This window comes from Rhagoletis zephyria, unplaced genomic scaffold, assembly GCF_001687245.7.
Source record: "Rhagoletis zephyria isolate East Lansing unplaced genomic scaffold, Rhagoletis_zephyria_1.1 Rzeph_scaffold_00016, whole genome shotgun sequence".
Classification (NCBI taxonomy): domain Eukaryota; kingdom Metazoa; phylum Arthropoda; class Insecta; order Diptera; family Tephritidae; genus Rhagoletis; species Rhagoletis zephyria.
Window position 1 is genome coordinate 536,784 of NW_016157100.1, and position 19,150 is coordinate 555,933.

At 33.0% G+C, this 19,150-nt stretch overlaps 1 protein-coding gene across 1 annotated transcript in view; it reads left to right on the forward strand.

The window, feature by feature from the left end:
- The window catches only part of drk (growth factor receptor-bound protein 2 drk), a 57,751-nt gene extending 39,690 nt beyond the window's left edge, over positions 1-18,061 (forward strand). The window contains exons 2-5 of the mRNA XM_017612840.1: positions 13,042-13,139; positions 13,367-13,486; positions 13,562-13,727; positions 13,910-18,061. Coding sequence (XP_017468329.1) covers positions 13,042-13,139; positions 13,367-13,486; positions 13,562-13,727; positions 13,910-14,083 — 558 coding nt within the window. The 3' untranslated portion in view covers positions 14,084-18,061. The remainder of the gene's footprint in view (positions 1-13,041; positions 13,140-13,366; positions 13,487-13,561; positions 13,728-13,909) is intronic.
- Positions 18,062-19,150: the final 1,089 nt, after the last annotated feature.

The following is a 19,150-nucleotide window of genomic DNA, read 5'->3' on the forward strand; positions in this document are numbered from 1 at the left end:
AACAACATTTTTTTCTATGAATCGACATACTTTAAGCATTGTTGACGCTATTTCCATTTGAATGAGGAAATAGCGTCAATGACTTTATTTCCAAATTTTTGTTGACTTTATTTCGCTTTTGAAAAGGTAATAATGTCAATTGACTTTATTTCGCACCAGGGTGGGAAATAAAGTCAATTGACCTTATTTCCATTGACCTTATTACCTGTCACCACATTTTAACTTTAAATCCCGGCAATTAATTTTTTCTTTTCCCTTTAAAATACCTAAATGATATCTTAAAATTTAATTTTTCACCTGATGCAGCAGAACTGTGCAGTGAACTTTAAAGCAATACAACTTAACACTTAAATTTGACCTTCGCAGATTTGTTTATCTTTTTTCTTTCGTTTTCAGTTTATTCTCAGTTTTTATTTTTTCTTTATAAATTACACTTCATTTACGCTTACACCCATTAAATACCCTTACGGAGATTTTTATGTTTCATCTGCCACCCCTTCTCTGGAATATGCATTTCATTTACTAAGAATGTACATGTGTACTTATTGCTGCAGCAAGTGCTATAACAAAAATAAAATATTAGGGGTATTCTCTGAGTCTTGCAAAGCCCTTGCATGGTGCACAGATTGCACGGATTGCACGGCAAATACCGGTTTTCGTATGGGACAGCTTTGCAAACCGTGCAATCCGTGCACCGTGCAAGGGCTTTACAAGACTCAGAGAATACCCCTATTGTATATACCAGTGCATGTATTTATGTACATAGTAAACAGCTGCATAAACAGATAAATGAAGGAATGCCTTTTGTAATGTGATAAATATGTGGGGGAGGCTGCGGTGCCACTGTTTGGTAGCTTACCGCACCTACATGGCATACATACATACATACTCGTAAAAACACCCAAACAGTTACGCATCCAACGCAGAAATATACATTACATCTGTATACCTCGGTAATCGCACGTGGTTTGAAGATTTATTTTTCTTGTCAGAGATATAGATATATATGTATGTAGATTAGGGTGCGCCACCTGCAAAGCAAGACAGCCGCTCAAAAAATTTGCAAAATCGGATAGTCGAAAGACGTGCCTTCAGAGCCCTAAAGTTACGCAAAAAAAGGCTGGCGTAGCCGTGATGGAGACAGCGTCTTGCCGATATCCGATTTTTTAAATTCTTTTTTTTTTTATACATACAGTCAGCGTCAAAAATATGAATATCGAAATATGAATGTGAACACATTTTGACGATTTTCTTCTTTTATATTTTCCATACAATCTTTTTTTTCTTATAAAAATATAATTCATTCTACAGAAAAAAACGAGAACAAGGGAAAATTCAAGAAATACCAAATAATTTACATTTTCAACTTTTCAGTTCGATTTCTTAACGCATGAACAAAATCTGTTTTTATATGAAAGAAAATGCGCAACACCCTCGACAAAAAAATCTCAAAAATCAACGGTTATTTTTTATAGACTTGAAACTTTCACCTTATTATAGTACTAAAATTTAATGTGCTACAAAACTGCATACCCAGAATTTTTCTAAGAAATCGAATTAAAAAGTTGAAAATGTTGATGACAATTTTTTGGTAGTTCTTGAATTTTTCCGAGATATATATGAAACTGAAAAAATTGATTCTGCTGGTTTTTGCTGTTGAACTAACTATATTTTTATAAAAAAAATAAGAAAAATTTTCATGTGGAAAATATAAATAAAGAAACGTCTAGGTATTGATATTTTTGACTTTGACTGTGTGTAAAGCGCACACTAATATGCATACATACATACATAATTAGATATGTATGTGATTTATTTACTGTTTTGCCATTTTATTTCTGAAGCTCAAATTACTTTCGAATGCAATTGAAGGCGTTCCACGTGTACTAGTACAGATGACGCACTTTGTTCGGAAATTTTAATTTATGTGAATTTATTTATGTTGTTTAAGGCGTGATTTTTTTTTTAAGGGAAAAAATTGCCAACGCTTGCTCCTTAATTACGATAAAGGTTAGAGCTTGTTGAAGCTGACTATCGTTAAAGCAGTTATAGGCATAATTATTTAAATAGTAGCTGTTTGCATGCTAACTGTCTAAGTACAAGAGTGTTCGATTATTCTCGTTTTTTTTTCGAAATCCGGTTTTCAAGTTATGCGAGAAATGGAAATTGAGAAAAAACTGGATAAACCGGTTTTATTTTAGATATTTCCTCTACAGTAACACTTAGGGCTGTTTTCACCATCTCTGGTTAACACTAATCCCCAGTTAAACATTGTTACCGACGTTACCGACCCAATGTGAAGTGAATGGAGTAAGTACCGTCGGTAACGATGTTTAACTGGGGATTAGTGTTAACCAGAGATGGTGAAAACGGCCCTTACTGTTAGTCAGAAATCAGGTCGAGAATAACAAAACCAATAAGGCAAAATAGATTCGAGGCATTTTGGATTAAAAGTAAAAATTAGCAAATAAATTCACTTTATGGAGTTCACCGATCTTCACAAGATTAGATCGTTAAAATAACACTGCTTCGTCGTAGAAAAACTCGCGCGACTTAGGCAAAGTGTAGTAAACTGCTACAACCAAAATACATCGAAAGGTTACATCGGCGCACCAAAAAGTGGTGTGTGCTTTTTAGGTCCTTTTGACTCCTACACCTCCTAAATTTCGAGGAAATTACGAAAAATGGAAAAAATAACAAAAAATTCGCCATTTTTGTAATTTATTCAAAATTTTGAAGGTGTACGAGTCAAACGGACCTCATATTCACCCTTTTGTAAATTTTGGCCGCCTTCGTTCGGTGATTGTACCGATCTGATTTAAAAACCAAGAACACCATGGGCTAGATATTTTTCTGTAGATATTGGTCTTATGGTTTCGAAATCATTTTCCAAAATTTCCGTATTTGTGTATAGTAGTTGTTGCAAGCTGTTCAATTTGAGCGGTTTTCACATTTTTTTTTAGTTTCTTCGTATTTGAAATTAAACTTTGTAATAAAGATAAATGTAATGATGAAGAAATATATTTAACGATTAGGACAAAAAGTGAAGACAAAATTGATGATAAATACGAAAATGAAAGCATTGAAAAGTACAAAAGAATTAGGGTAACTGAAAGGGTAAGAAAATTTATTGCAAATTTTCTATAGTAATCGAAATAAATTCGGTCATAAGAAATTAAGTTATCGAAAGCTAGCAATTTAAGAAATTTATTGACTTATCGGAACGTATCGAATTATTCAAATTGATCAATGTTTTTTGAGTTGTCGAAATTTTCGGGATTATTGAAATTTGTCAAGTTAATGAAATTTATCAAGTTATCGATATTTATTGAATTATAATTACTTATATAGTTAACGAAATTCATCGAGTTATCGTAATGCATCGAGTTCTTTCAACTTATCGAGTTATCGATATTTATTGATTTACTGAAATTTGTCGATTTATCGAATCGAAATTTTGGAATTTTCAAAATACATAAGTTTATCGAGTCATCACTGCTTAACCAATTTTATCGTGTTACAAGAGTGTAGCCGGCGGTATATTTCGAAAGATACGAAGCTATGGAAATTAACCCTCTAGTAGGCCAATTTTTTTATGAGTTGAAAAATTCAGGAATGGGTGAATTTAGCACGAGAAATCCAAAAATGATGTCCATTTCGATCTGTGACAGTAACTTTTTCCTACAGGGGAGAAAAACCAAGACCGTATGGAGACGGGCTCGCCGATATACTTACACATATTTTCAGCTTTCTCTTACACAATGTTGACCTACGAACCGGCAATCCCGTCTGCAGACGGTCAAAAATGCAAAACTGGGGTGTTACATGTCGGCAAGCCGGTCTGTAGACGGTCCGTGTTCGAAAGCAATTTTCTCCATTTCGAATGGGGACATAATTATAACACTTATATTAAAATACAGTGCTTTTAACAACGAAATCCACCGAATTTTTATATCAAAAAATGTTTCAAAAGAAAAAATTTCTTTAATTACGAAATTACTAAATAGCAAGAAATAATTTACTTTAACCGTGTTTTCAAAATCTGTAATTCAACTGCCGATTAAAATAAAACGGATTGACATAACGGATTAAAATTTACATCGCCGGAAAGGTTCGATTTTTGTCTAAAGATCGTGCCTTACGAATATAGAAAAAAATTATTATAGGTGCACTAAAAAGGTATTTAGTTAACGACCGTCTGAAGGCGGTTCAGCCTACTTGAGGATTAACCGAGTTATCGAAATTTGCAGAGGTATCCAAAGTTTATCGAGTTATCAACTTATATCGATATATATTTAAAGTCATCGATATTTATTGAGCCCTTGAATCGCATAGTTATCGAAAATTATCGAAATTAGGCGAGTTATCGAATTTTGTTGAGTTATCGGATTTTAATGCCTCTGAATTTCATTAAATTATCGATATGTATTAAATAGTCGCAATTTGACGACAAGCTAGAATGTATCAGGTCAATTACAAGCCCTGCTGAATTCCTCCAAAGACCTTCAAAGATATAAAAAATTGTAGACACGTTTTAGTTCCAAAGCCGGAGATATTCCGGTAAGTAATTTTGTACCTTATAAATTAAACGACGTGGTAAGTTAGAAAACCTCTCCAAGGGTACTACTTTTATGTGATGCTGTATATGCTGTGATTGTCAACTATATATTCGTTTCAGTTTCTATTTAGGTATACATAAATACATATATGAAGCTATACTTTATTTGATTTCGAATTACTTGCTACTAATTTGTATGCAACATTTTTCATTACCGAAAATTTAATTTACCGGTTTTCCATGATTTTTTTAGACGAATTTTTAGTCTTATGCTACTCTACGTGCCTTTTCTAAATACAATCAATCTTCCTGTTGTTTAACTACAAAATTCACACAAATCGTGCAATATTGCAAAAAATTTCGCAATTGTGAGAAACGTTTAAAAATTTCAAATTCTTTACTTAAGTTCATCAGTAAATATACTCTCATTCATACTTGCATAGTTGCACGCTCGCATGCATATCGAACACATACGTATGTATGTACATACATGCATACAAGCATAGTAACACACTTAAGCACATATTTACTTTCTTTCGTCGTAAATTAATCGGTGAATTCACTTTATCTTGTTTACACATTTTTTTGTCTTTCCTTTCTATCTGTTGCACTACTGTTCGTGCAGCTAGAATTAACAATTTATTGATGTTATTTATGTTATGTAACTGGAAATTCCGAGATAAACGATACCTAATAACAGCGAAGATTGTGTTTATAAATAAAGTTATCTTCCCTCCTAGCTCGCAAGTATTGGCACTTTTTTATACAAAACTGACGTAACTATTTGTTGTGTTTATAAGTAGGTTATATGATTTACTATGATATGATTTTACTATTAAAATATGTCGCTGAATCTTTACTAAGAACATTATGTGTCCAATGAATCATATTTGAGACTTTGTGAATGAAATTCGTACTTCTCGTTTTGCTCATCCAGGTTCGAGAGCCTTAAGCCGCACTCGCTTCAGCTTCTGAAACTTCAAGCAGCTCCCGTACTTTGGGGACATATCCTAGCGATAGAGACGCTGCTTCTTGCCCACCGGTGTATGGTGGGTTCGAAGGAAGGCAAGGCTGACTTTGCTGGAAGCCCTGCGATCTCCATAGTCTTTCTGGCGGGGGTCTGTATCCAGCTGAGATGTTAAGTCCATCATTTCGCACCCTAAGCAGTCCTATTGTACAGCCAGAGGATGGTATTTGGTCACCGCTTTTTGTGCATGGCATAGATCCATTTCGGCCTCTTTGGCCTTTTGGTAGATACCTTTCTAGAAAATTTTGCGGTGCTTTCATTCTTGCATTCTACCAGGAACATTCTTGGTCGGGAAAATACTGCGCAGAACGGCAACGGATGCGGCAAGCCTTTATAAATCTCGTGCATTATAGTATGTAGCTGCCTTTAGGATAGTAAGCTCGTTCGAACTCAGCGCTTCCGCGGGATAGTTTCTGGATAGCACTGCAAAGCTGATGTTCCCTTAGGTCCTCACAGTAGCTTTGGAGTCTGTCCGTTACCAACCCGCGTAGCCGTTGGTTCGAAGTGCCGACCACCTGCTGCCGATGTCTGAAAGGATGTATGTATGTTCCAAGAACAAGGATTTTATGTAGCCTACTTTCCCGCTCCTCCGCTTTACAGCGGATGCAGATGTGCCATTACCCCTAGATCTTCTTGCTTGGTCCCTACTTTGTCTGCGTTTTTAGGAGTATAACCTGCCGTACAGAAGCAACTCTCTGTCGTTCTCAGAAGTGACGTGCCTATGATGCTCTGTAATATTTGTCCTCTTCCAGTTTCCAGTGATCTCACGCCCACCGATTTTCTTTGAGGCTTCTGATGGCTTGTAGTCGGCTTTCCAGGTGCAGCCCCTGGAGGGGGGGTTTTCCAGGAAACTCTTTCTGCACTCTTAAAATTTTCGGCCTCTTGCCTTTGATCGTTCCTGCTTCTTTTTGTAGTTGTCGCTGGTGATTCTAGTTAATTAGACATTCTCCCAATAGGTGAGCGAAGAGCCATAATGCCGCATATTGGCCATTTCATTCCTATCCCCAAGAGCTCTACTTAACCTTCAGGGATCTGTAGGAAAATGTATTGTGCTATGGCATAATGGCTCCCCCAAGCCTTACTGGGCAATTCTGGCAACTATCTTCAAAGCTCTTTACTCTTTAGTGTCTTTCATGAATGACATGCTAAGATCTGCTAACGAGGAGATCTTATCGTTATGGTGTTCACCTTTTATAAATAAGTTTTTTTTTTCAATTAAATTAAATTAAAAAAACATCATATATGTTATTCTTTTTAAAACAAAAAGAGTAATACATTAAAGAAAATTATATTTGAAAAAGAAAATACAAAATTAAAATAAAGCAAAAATAAATAAAAATTTTTTCAAAACTTAAATGAAATAAAAATAAAAATCTTTTTCTTAAAAAATAAAATCTAAAACATAATTAGACAAAGAAAAAAAAAAGGAAAAATAAATATTTTTAAAACAAAATCTAAAATTTAAAGGAAAATTGAATTAAAGTAAGGCAAAAATATAAATATAAATATAAAAAATCATAAAAAAACAAAAAATAAATATTGAAATAAGAAACAATAAAATCTAAAAATGAAAATAAAATGAAATTAACGAAAGTAACAAACTTAAAAAAAAGAAAAAAGAAATTAAATAAGTTCCTTAAAATTAAATTAAATAAAAAATTTTCTTTTTAAAACATCTACCCCAAAATACGCACACTTTCGCAGTCACATTTTGCGCATGTATTGAAAACACATCGACAAAAAATGCTGCAAACGTAACACAAAGTTATATTTTTACTAAGGTAACGTCCATAATATTTAAAATTTTGTAGTAGAACGATAATAAATTTTAAAGTACACATTGTACTACGTGATGCCATCAGCCAAGAAGATTGCGCTAGCAACAATGCTAAATACTCACTTTGCTAAGAAAACAACGATCATCGATTCTATGACTTTATGCAAGCAAGATTACCCTGCGAACTGAGCAAAACTTACACGAAAAAAAAGTTATATTTGTTAAAGCGTGGGAAGAATCATTTTTGTTTGCTTAAAAAACCATAACGGTGAACCCATTTGCTAAACACTGATTGGCAAGCAAAGCAAATAAGCTTTTGTACTGTCGGTGAGAAAGCAAAGCTCTTTTGTAAAAGCTCGCACAATGTGCATACATGTGATTTGGACGTATCTGTTTGAAAAAAATATTAAAAAATAAAAAATACCCACATAAAATTAATTTCTAAAAATTAAGTGCAATTTTCATATTTAAATAAAATTAAAAAATAAAATTAAAAAATACTAAAAAAATAAAAGAAAAAATAAGATCCCAAAAATTAAATAAATAAAAAAAGTTATAAAATATAAAAGTAAAACAAAAAATACATAAAATAAGTTTCTAAATATTAAGGGCAGTTAAAAAATATATATTTTTCTTTTAAAAACAATAAAATCTAAAAATTGAATTAAAATACATTAAAAAATAGAAAAAATTGCGCTACCCGCGGACTAGAACCCGGATCTTCACCTCTCTGAACTTAGCAGGACAACTTTTTCTCAAAGCAAAAATTCCTATCGCATAATTTGCCGTTAATTATCCGTAACTTATCCGTGAAAAGAATAATTTTGCCCCGGACATATTTTAAAAAATATCCACGGAAGTTAGCAGGGCACCTGCTGAAAACCAATAAAGGAAACCAGCTAACCCAAACTAACTATCTGATAATTTGACGTAAATTATCCCTTAAAAGAATTATTCAACCAAATTGAGGAAACCAGCTAAACCCAAACTAACTATCTGATAATTTGCCGTAAATTATGCGTTGTTTATCCGTGAAAATAATTATCTTGCCGCGGAAACATTTTAAAAAATATCGCGTGCCCAAAAATTCCTATCGCATAATTTGCCGTTAATTATCCGTAAATTATCCGTGAAAAGAATAATTTTGCCGCGGACATATTTTAAAAAATATCCACGGAAGTTAGCAGGGCACCTTCTGAAAACCAATAAAGGAAACCAGCTAAACCCAAACTAACTATTTGATAATTTGCCGTAAATTATCCGTTGTTTATCCGTGAAAAGAATAATCTTGCCGTGGAAGTCAAAATCTACGGTCTATTTTTTCGCGGAAGCCCAACATTTACACGAACATGAAAATATTGTCGGTTAACCGTCAAAGCGAAACCGAAATCGAACGTTCGGTCGAACACAACAATGGCACGCTTTCATCCAAATTGGCAGTCCTGATCTCTCTCGCATGGCGTCACATGGCGAAGAATTAACCGTTGTCTCTTCTCCAAGCGCATATGTATGTACATATATTTGTAAACGTACAGTTATGTCGTCGACTCCGACGTCTAATGTTTGCGTTCTTTAAGCACTTGCTGACTCCCTCCTGGTTAGGTTTGTCTATGAGAGACGCAAACATTTCCCCTCTCTCTCGCGTATGGCGTCACATGGCGTAGAACTAAACGCACTCTCTTCTGCAAGCGTAAAAGTAAGACGCCTTTTAGACACGTAAAGTCTTGCTTTCAAGTCTGCTCGGTTCGTTGGAGAAGGAGGTGTGAAGAGAGGGGAGGTGAGAGGAGAGAGTAAAAGGGGTCTAAAAGCATGTAAACGTTTACCGCAATCATAATATGAACCTTTATGTGTTCGAATCGGTCATCTGCAAATTCTCCGCTTAGGCATGTCTATCAACGACTCAAAAATTTAGTTCCGTGCATGATGTCGCATGGCTAGGAATTAAATGTTGGCTGTTCTGCAAACTCGTAGCGCAAATTTATTTTAAAATTGATCGGCCTCGCAGTGTGTACTGTCGATTTGTGGACTCGAAATTTTCAAGCTTTAAGTTGTTACAAAGTGTTTATTTGCTAAAATGAGTTCACGTCGTCGCGGAAAACCGAGTCTCGCTGACTCAGGTGCAGTTATTAAAGAAATAGTTTCTCATAAAGAAAAATTGGTTCAAAATGGACATATTTTAAGTGCTTCAAATGAAATATGGACGCGGCTTGCCACTGACTTGAAATTAGCCCCGTCAACTCTGTACTCATATGTGGTTAATGATAGATACCATTTAAAATAAATACTTATAAAAAAAGGTGCCAATGAAAGTATGTACAGTGAAGTGAGTGCAAGGGACAAGAGTGTAAATTCGTCTGTAGCTTCCGTAGACGAAACTCAGAAATTTTCCTTTACAATAAATAGAGGAAATTTTGAAAAAATGATAACAGAGTTATCATACTATACATTAAATAATGGCACAAAAAGGCGGAGGACGAAGACGATTTTGAAACCTAACCTTTGGAGTGATCAGATCTCGCACGACATTAGGGATCATTTGAAACTAAACATGGCGCACCATTTAGGAAGTTAGCAGGGCACGCGATATTTTTTAAAATGTGTCAGCCGCAAGATAATTCTTTTCACGGATAAACAACGGATAATTTACGGCAAATTATCAGATAGTTAGTTTGGGTTTAGCTGGTTTCCTTTATTGGTTTTCAGAAGGTGCCCTGCTAACTTCCACGGAAGTTAGCAGGGCACTCGATATTTTTTAAAATGTTTCCGCGGCAAGATAATTCTTTTCACGGATAAACAACGGATAATTTACGGCAAATTATCAGATAGTTAGTTTGGGTTTAGTTGGTTTCCTTCATTGGTTTTCAGAAGGCGCCCTGCTAACTTCCACGGAAGTTAGCAGGGCACTCGATATTTTTTAAAATATGTCCGCGGCAAAATTATTCTTTTCACGGATAATTAACGGCAAATTATGCGATAGGAATTTTTGCTTTGAGAAAAAGTTGTCCTGCCAAGTTCAGAGAGGTCGGATCTTCCGAATGCCGCGGCTGTACTTTGCTAACTCGGTCATTGCGATGGTTGGAGCGAGGTGAGCTAAATGATATACAAGTGCTTTCCCTCAAAATAGCTTTCCACCAGAAGTGATGAATGTGAGAGCTTTTTTCTAAGGCTTTTGCGCTAGAATAACAAACGCCTTTCGAACTACTATCTTGTCATCTGTCTTTCATCTGTCTTAGAAAGACCTTTTACCATATTAGGCAGAATGGCCCTGTTATAGTTTTATCTAAATTGTTCCTTTTTAATTTAAAATTTAAAATTTTATGCATCGATGTCAATTTAAAAACTATAAATATATCTATAACTCGAATTATATCTATAACAAATCTGTAACCATATCGATTCCGACAGCGATTAATATATCGAATAACTTGGACTATATCGATAACATTTTCCATAACTACTCGATTATGGTGTCGATAACATTTACCATACTTACATCGATTATAATATCGATAATATTTTTCAATATTACATACATATGTATATCGATTATGATGTACATAACTTTTTCTTGATATCATCGATTATAATATCGATTTCACCTCATGATCCCAACAAAGCCTTGTAAGTGCTAAATTTATTCATATTATACATTCAATTTTCATTTCCAAATATAATTAACTTTTATTTTTTACGACCTTTAAATTACTTAAAGTCCACATCGAATCGCTGCATCGTAAATATGTATGTATTTTTCAATTTGCTTCCGCACTAAAAATTATTTATGACTTTTTGTCAACAAATTCTCGCGTTGCAATGTTTTTTCCCTTTAAGTGTTTGTGTCAGCTCCACGTCACTTGGCAACCGCTTTGTACTTGTTCGCGACTCAATGCATTTGGGTCAGCGCAGCTGCCGGTGACGGATATTCTACATTTCGACAAGTAATGTCTATTCTCATAGCAAATGCTTACGTTGCTATGTATGTATGTATGTTGCATTTTAATCATTTTTTGACAATACTCTTACATTAAGTGCCACTTTTTTGTCAAATCTGTAGCATCGTCATAGAAAAAGGCTCATTCCAATTAAAATTTTCTAAAGTATACTAATGCATATGCATGAGCCGAACTCATTAATAAAATTAGCGCATTTGTAACAAAATAGAGAATATCATGAAAAAGCCTATTTCGAATGCTGCAAATCAAAAAAAACCAAGCGTTTGTTATGCAAATCATTTTACAAACCTGCATAATGTTCTAACATTAAATATAAAGTTTTTAAGCAAGTCAAGAATTGAACTTCGTTCTAATCGGCATTGTGTCACAAATGAGCTTACATCGCTGTGCTACATACTATGTAAATGTTTTTAGCCTCGAAAACACCAAAGGGGAATTTTTACCAGAATAAGCTCGGGCAAAATCATTTTATTGAGGTGTCGAAATTACTATGAAATATAATCGATCCCTAAGTTTTTTAGTTTCTATTTGTAAACCCTATTTTATAACACAGTTGAGAACGGCAAATTGAATTTGTTCTCTTTTGAGTTGTTGCTAAGCCAATTTAGTCCTGAGTTCAGACAAATTTTTCTAATGCCACTGAAAAGTGCAGAATAGTGAATTTCCCTTCACGTGGCTCAACATCATAACTCATGAACAAATATTCAAATACATAATAGCTTCGGGGGGTTTCTAAAAATATACTAACTGGCGTAAAGCGTTTCACGAATCTTCCTCTGTTGGCAGAATAGTCAATTTCCCTTCATGTGACTTAAGATCATACTTTATGAATTCGTATTTATGACCCAATTTAGCTGAGTGTTAAATAATACGTTGGCTAAGAATAAATATTGGACTAACAGCTGCGGAGAGTCTCTGGAGGATCGTGTCAGCACATGTTTTTTTGGTATGTAAAGACATTATACATAAATCTTGACATCAAAATAGAGTGCGAACTTTATTGCGGAAAGAATAATTACGACTAATAAAGCCATTTTAATAAATGGCTTTATCAAAATACTAATTACATGGTTATACCAACGCTGGAAGTAACGAAAATGTCCAAAAACCATAATTTCTTTGTATGGCATTTTTTATTTTGCTCCATACTACCCACCCTGTTTGTTATCTTTGCTTACACAATGCAGCTTTTGAAATATGGCTCCTTTATATTTTGAAAATAAACAACCAATCCCAAAGCGGCTGCGTTTCAGAAGTCGGGGTTTCAATTTTTACCGTTTTTGAGCTACATATCCTCTAAATCTGAACGATATGTCTAAATTGTGTATGTAACGTAAAGATTATCATTATTTAAGTAAGTTATCATTAAAAAAGTTCGTCAACATTTGGCTTTATTTAAAATATTTGAGATATCTGAATGTGAAAAATTGTCTCGAATGCCTTTCATATAAATCCTTACAGAACATAACAAAACGTCTTTCAAATGGATCTGGCTTTGAATATGTNAAAAAAAAAAAAAAAAAAAAAAATACATATTGCTAACCTTAACATTTTTAAATTATTTTGCATATTTGTATGTAAATTTTCGGGTATTAGCTGATTCTAAATACAAGTTAATGAAATCTTTTCTATAAAAATATTTTGTTTTTAATCTCTTACCTTTTTTCGAATTTGGTATCCCCAAATAATTTTTTATTTATTAAACCCTCTCATTGTTTATTTACAGATTTTAAACATGGAAGACGATTCAAATTGGTATCGTGCCGAATTAGACAGTAAAGAGGGTCTCATACCCAGTAACTATATAGAAATGAAAAATCATGAGTGAGTATGAAAACGCTTTGAGCCGAAAAAAGCATTCCCTTAAGACGTTTGAAGCTTTAAAACTCAAAAACACTCCAAATCTTTGCTGAACTCTCAGAGGTTGTATGAAAAGTGTTTACGAGTTTTGGGTTTTGCAAATTTAGGCGCTTAACCGAATCCCCTAGTGTTTTTTTTTTAATTATTTTTCTCAAATTAATTACTAAATTCCCTCCTTGTTTTACTTACAGCTGGTACTATGGTCGCATCACACGCGCCGATGCTGAAAAATTGCTCTCAAATAAACACGAAGGCGCATTTTTAATTCGCATCAGTGAGTCCAGCCCTGGCGATTTCTCCCTATCAGTCAAGTAAGTGAGGCATAAAATTTTCAAAATACTTACATAAGCAATTTCATCATTACCACGCCCATTTTTTTCACACAGATGTCCCGATGGTGTGCAGCATTTTAAAGTTTTACGCGATGCACAGGGTAAATTCTTCCTTTGGGTGGTTAAATTCAATTCACTCAACGAGCTAGTGGAATATCATCGAACCGCAAGCGTGTCAAGATCACAAGATGTTAAATTAAGAGATATGATACATGAAGAGGTGAGGCGTTTAATTATTGCTTAAAGCTTAAACAGGCGGCAGCGTTGATCCCGATTAACTCGGTCTTAATCCGGATCAACTGCAGTTTATTCCCGAGTCGATCCGGATCAACGCTGCCGTCTGTTTATGCTTTTAGATATAGTACTTTAAGCTACTTAATAATATTTCTCTTTCCCCTACAGATGCTCGTTCAAGCATTATACGATTTTGTGCCACAAGAATCTGGTGAATTGGACTTTAGACGCGGCGATGTTATCACCGTCACAGATCGATCTGATGAGAATTGGTGGAATGGTGAGATTGGCAATCGGAAAGGTATCTTCCCAGCAACCTATGTAACGCCATACCACTCATAATAGAATAGAAAGTCGTAAAATAAAATATAAAAAAACAATATAAAAAATAACAATAAAAACACTGCACACAAATACAAAAACAACAAACAAACGAACACACAAAACAATACTGGTATCTAAATTAAAATTTAAAAAAACGAACCACCAACAGTAACAAATATTTGCCACCATTATTTTTCACACATTTTATAAAAACGCCAAACACTGCTACAACAACAATCAGAACTATTATCAGAAAAGTAGGAGTAACAACGGCAGGAAGAGACACTGCAATAACACTCGAAATTAAGATTAGCAATGGTAATAGGGATACAAATGTTGTGTCAACATTTAAAACTACAACCATCAATAGTTGTGAGCTGTCTCATCAGCCAAGAAATTTATTATCTTTGAGACTATTGCATGCGAAACATCACAGCCTCATTTTATTGTTTTTTTTTTTAAAGGAGCGCTTTGTTGCAGACAACCTTTTAGCAATTTTTATTTGAGGTTAGAGATACATATATATATATTTAAACGGTAAATTACTGTAAAGAGTGTAAAATCAACTTAGCGAAACTCTAAACTTAGCTGCCTTATCATGTATCTAAAAGTCATAATCCAATTAATTGTCGCGTACTTTAGGCACTGAAAATTATTGCATGCCAATTTGAAAGTTTAGTTTTAAGAAGATTTTAAGTCTATCCCAGGCATATTGAACATATTTATTATATTTTACATTTGGTCTTTAATTTCCATTTTTGCTAACATTTTACACTAAACTTTTACCAATTTTACCTATCTATATCGGCTTTTTATAATTGAAATTTGTCACATTTTTTTGTCAAATTCATACATTTTTTATGAAATTTGCGACGGCTGGCAATGGTAAACCTCCCGAGTGTATTTCTGCCTTAGTAAAATTTCTCATAAAATCCATTTGCCATTCGAAGAAAGTTATTGACCAAAGCGTCGACAATTTTTTGGTCGAAGCCGAACTAAAGTCTAACAAAATTTTTTTGTCCGAACATAATGAAAGCCGAGTTGAAAGTTGGGTACTTCCCTAGCGGCCCGTGTTGTGCAATATATTCTCGACCTCAAAGAGAAAAAACTCGCCTAAGAGATACATGATAATGCGTGCTTGGTCAAGTAAAGAAACACTTTATTATGTTTAATTTAGAGAACGATTAGTTTTGTCGAGAAATATCAGTGGAATCATGCAATTCAATCGCAATGGAATGCATTTTATACAATTTTTAATTTCTAACCTCAAAAAATTGTTTGTAAGACATCCCAAAAGTAATCACAAACACATACATATATACCCAGAAAACACCAACAACCACATACCAGATATATAAAAATAAACCTACTAAAATTATACCTTTGATATGCATTTTTTTGAATAATTTTAAAAAGGGGGGTGTTACTGAAAGTTTGTTTAAATTAAATGTATGTAAGAGGTAAAACCAATTTGTAAAAAAAAATCGATTTTGATTTTGCTTTAAGAGCAGAAACGAACCTGCATAAAGAAACAATTACTTATAACGGTAAATTGTTTAACACGTTTTCGTGTATTTTAAAGCTTTTTCTTTTGTTGAAAAGTTGAAGCGCTTAATTTTCAAATGAACTTTTATTCGCTGCGAACGAGTTTTGCTAATTTTACAAATTACACAGTCTCACAAAAAAATTTTTTTTAGCCAAATTCTGTATCGGTGCCAAAAATTGTTTTACACTTTTTCATATATTTTTCCGTAATAAAAACTGTGACAAGAATTTGTCACTGTTACAAATGTGATGACAATTGTCACTCTGAAAAATTTGTCACGACAATAGCGATAAAACTAAACACATAGCTCCGTCGGAATGTTTTCACATGAGAATTTTGTAAAATTGTTTATATCGTAATTGCGCGCATTTCATCAGTTTTCAATAATTTGAATATTTCTTTAAACTAAAAGAATGCAAATGCAATTATTACATATGCATTACATAAACATTTCTTATTACTAGCGACCATTTTGTCAACGACAATTTTAAAACCCGACTATGATAATTTGTCACTTTTTCAATGGAATTTCTCATGGAATTGAAGCGGTGGTGATAATTGTTTTTATTAAAACAAAACAACCACCAATCTGTCTAATTGTTACTGACAATACAAAAAATTCCGATCACTCATGTTATAAAATATGCACCAGGTGGTCCTTTCATTTTTTGTTCAATATGGTAAATTTCTAGTGTAATTCAATTAGTTTTATTAATTCAAACGCTTCATTTGTGTGATTCTTTAGTATTTAATTGGGTGGTGAAAACGAAAATATCCTAGCCTGTTTCCCCGCCTAACTTTTTTGAGGGGCTGTGTAATTTATAATTTTTAAGAAGTCTTCACACAATTTGTATCTTGAATAAATTGCACCTTTTCAAATTTACACTTCTTTTTTCTTAATTGCTTTGTCCAGTTTAAGAGGCTCTTAAATGCCGCCATAACCATCATTTCAAATTTCCTGCTTCAATTTTATGTGCTTGAGTAGTTTTTAAATTTTGTTTTAGCGCTTGCAAAGTATTTATTCGTCTTAATAATGTGTCATGTTTTAACAATTTTATTTTTTATGGATTTATTTTAAATTTTTTTTTTTGTAAGCAATCAGAAAAAAACTAAAAGTTTTGAGGTGGTAAAACACATGAAACGCAAATAAAAAATGTGCTAAGAGATGTTAAATAAAAAAATAATAATTAAAAAATTACAAGCATATATATAAATAGCAACCAATAAGTAATAGTTTTACTAGTTTTTTTTTCATATACATACATACATGAAAATATTATACCAACATACATACTACAAGCAACGTTTATGCATTAGGAAAGGAAAGGGTGCAAATAAAAAACACAAAAATAGGTAAAAAATGTTTGCGCCTAAAAATGTAAGCGTTTTTTTGATTTTAAAAAAACTTTCTTAAGAACAAAATCCGTATATACAAGTACATATGTAAGCAGTTGAAAGCGTGCTGAAAATGTACTAGATAGTACATACTACCAGAAAACATAGGGAAGTGAAAAAGTGTGCAATCAATTTTCTTTTCAAGAAAATGGCAACGAAAAACAATTAGTTGTAGCAAAAAAATTAAAATTGCACAACCAGCTTCACTCCAATCAACATGCCTACATTAAGGGTTCTCGCAGTTATATGTATATTGCCATAAATAAAAATAACACTTAAAGTTATACTAAAACTAAAAAATTGGCTGCGTGCATACAGATGCATACACAATAAATTTGTTTTAATGTTGAAAGTTTTTAAACAAAAACTGGCTACTACATTTCTTTTACTTTCTATAAATTTTAATTTGGTGCAAACAAAACATCTCAGTGCTAATTTATATGGACGCTCAAAGTATCACTGGTTCGTTTTTGCGCTTACTGCCCTATTCACTCAATGACAGAACCAATCGTATTAATGGATTTAAATACTGCGCCGGAAAGTGTGCCCAAAAAACTTTGGCTTTAAGTGCTCTAAAAACTACAGTTTTCTATATCACAATTTTTTATGTTATGGTTATGACCTATTTGACCTATTGAGTGCGTGAAAACGACGAAACAATGCCTTTTTTCGGTAGCAAAGTTTTAGGCGCAGTAGTTAAATCAATTGGTATGTAATGAGTTTTGTCACTGGCGTGGGCGTGGCGTGGCGCAGCTATTAATCATTACTTGCAGGCAAGCGTCTCACACACATGAGTACTTGTTTCGTGCTTTACAAACAAAAGCTTTAATTTTTTTCACTTTCTTATTAAACGTCGTATTGATTAGCGCACGACAGCTTCTAGTTTGAAATTTTATTTAAATCTTAAAAAAAATATATATATAAAAATAGTCGCGCAAACTTTGCATTTCTTTTAGTAAACCACCAAGTGTAAAGCGTCAGAAATTTAGAAAAAAAGCAAAATAATCACATTTTTACTTCAAAGATATTAATTGTAAAATGATTTAACAGATGGGAATCAATGCATAAATAAATCTGAAATGGCACAGTTGTTAAGCAGTTAAAGAGCACAACCGCATTCATTATACATATGTATGCATATTAAAATTTAAATGATTTGTGAACCGTTTTTTTTTTACTCTAATAATAATATAAATATGAGTATGTGTTTATTTTTAATTTTTTTTTGTATTAAATAAGGAAACGATAATTTTAATTTGCATAAATTATATAACATACATTTATATTATACAACAACATATTGTACGTTTATATGCCTTGATATAAAATATGAATATGAAATAAAAATTTAAAAATAATATTAGTAATAATAATTATAGTAATGAAGTTTTTTTCAAAATAAAATATTCTATAATTTACAAAATAACTTTTATTTACACTCACGGTAAAAAGTATTGGCACAGAAAAATTTTCGCAAAATATTTTTTTATAAGCATTTGGTCCATACTACAAAAAAAACATTAAAATTAGTTTGTAAATTTTGTGCAAAACTAAGGAAAATTCAATAAATTTTCATGTAAATGTTCAACATTTTAACCAGAACTTTAAGAATTTTATTTTAGTATAATAAGGTGTAAGTGTAAGTGCAATTTTTGTATGGAAAAAATGCGATACACGAATAAATAAATGAAAATCTGATTAAAAAGTTTAAAATTTACATGAGAAATAATTGAATTTCCTGAGTAAATAATAAAAAATAAAAATATAAGTTTATGCTTCTACCTTCCATCAGCATAATCGCAATGGTCAATTAAAATATTTTAAAATTAAAATTAAATTCCGACATTTTGAGCTTGGCAGGAATTTTTCCGAGTTCACATAAATCCTACGACAGCAATTTGTTCATATTCGTAGCGGAGTGCATTTCTGTGGAAAAACTTGCCGCTTCTAATCAAATAGACTCTCAAATAAAAGATAATTCTTAACTGGCTGTCTTCACGTGCTGGAAAATCTCGCTTGCCTGACGACGCACGTGTAGACCGAAAAAAGTACGAAGCATACTATTTCTTGCATACCGAGCGGTTTGCGAATTCTCGCATGCTTTCAACTAACATTTTTGTTGTTTGACAGGTATTTTCTTATTT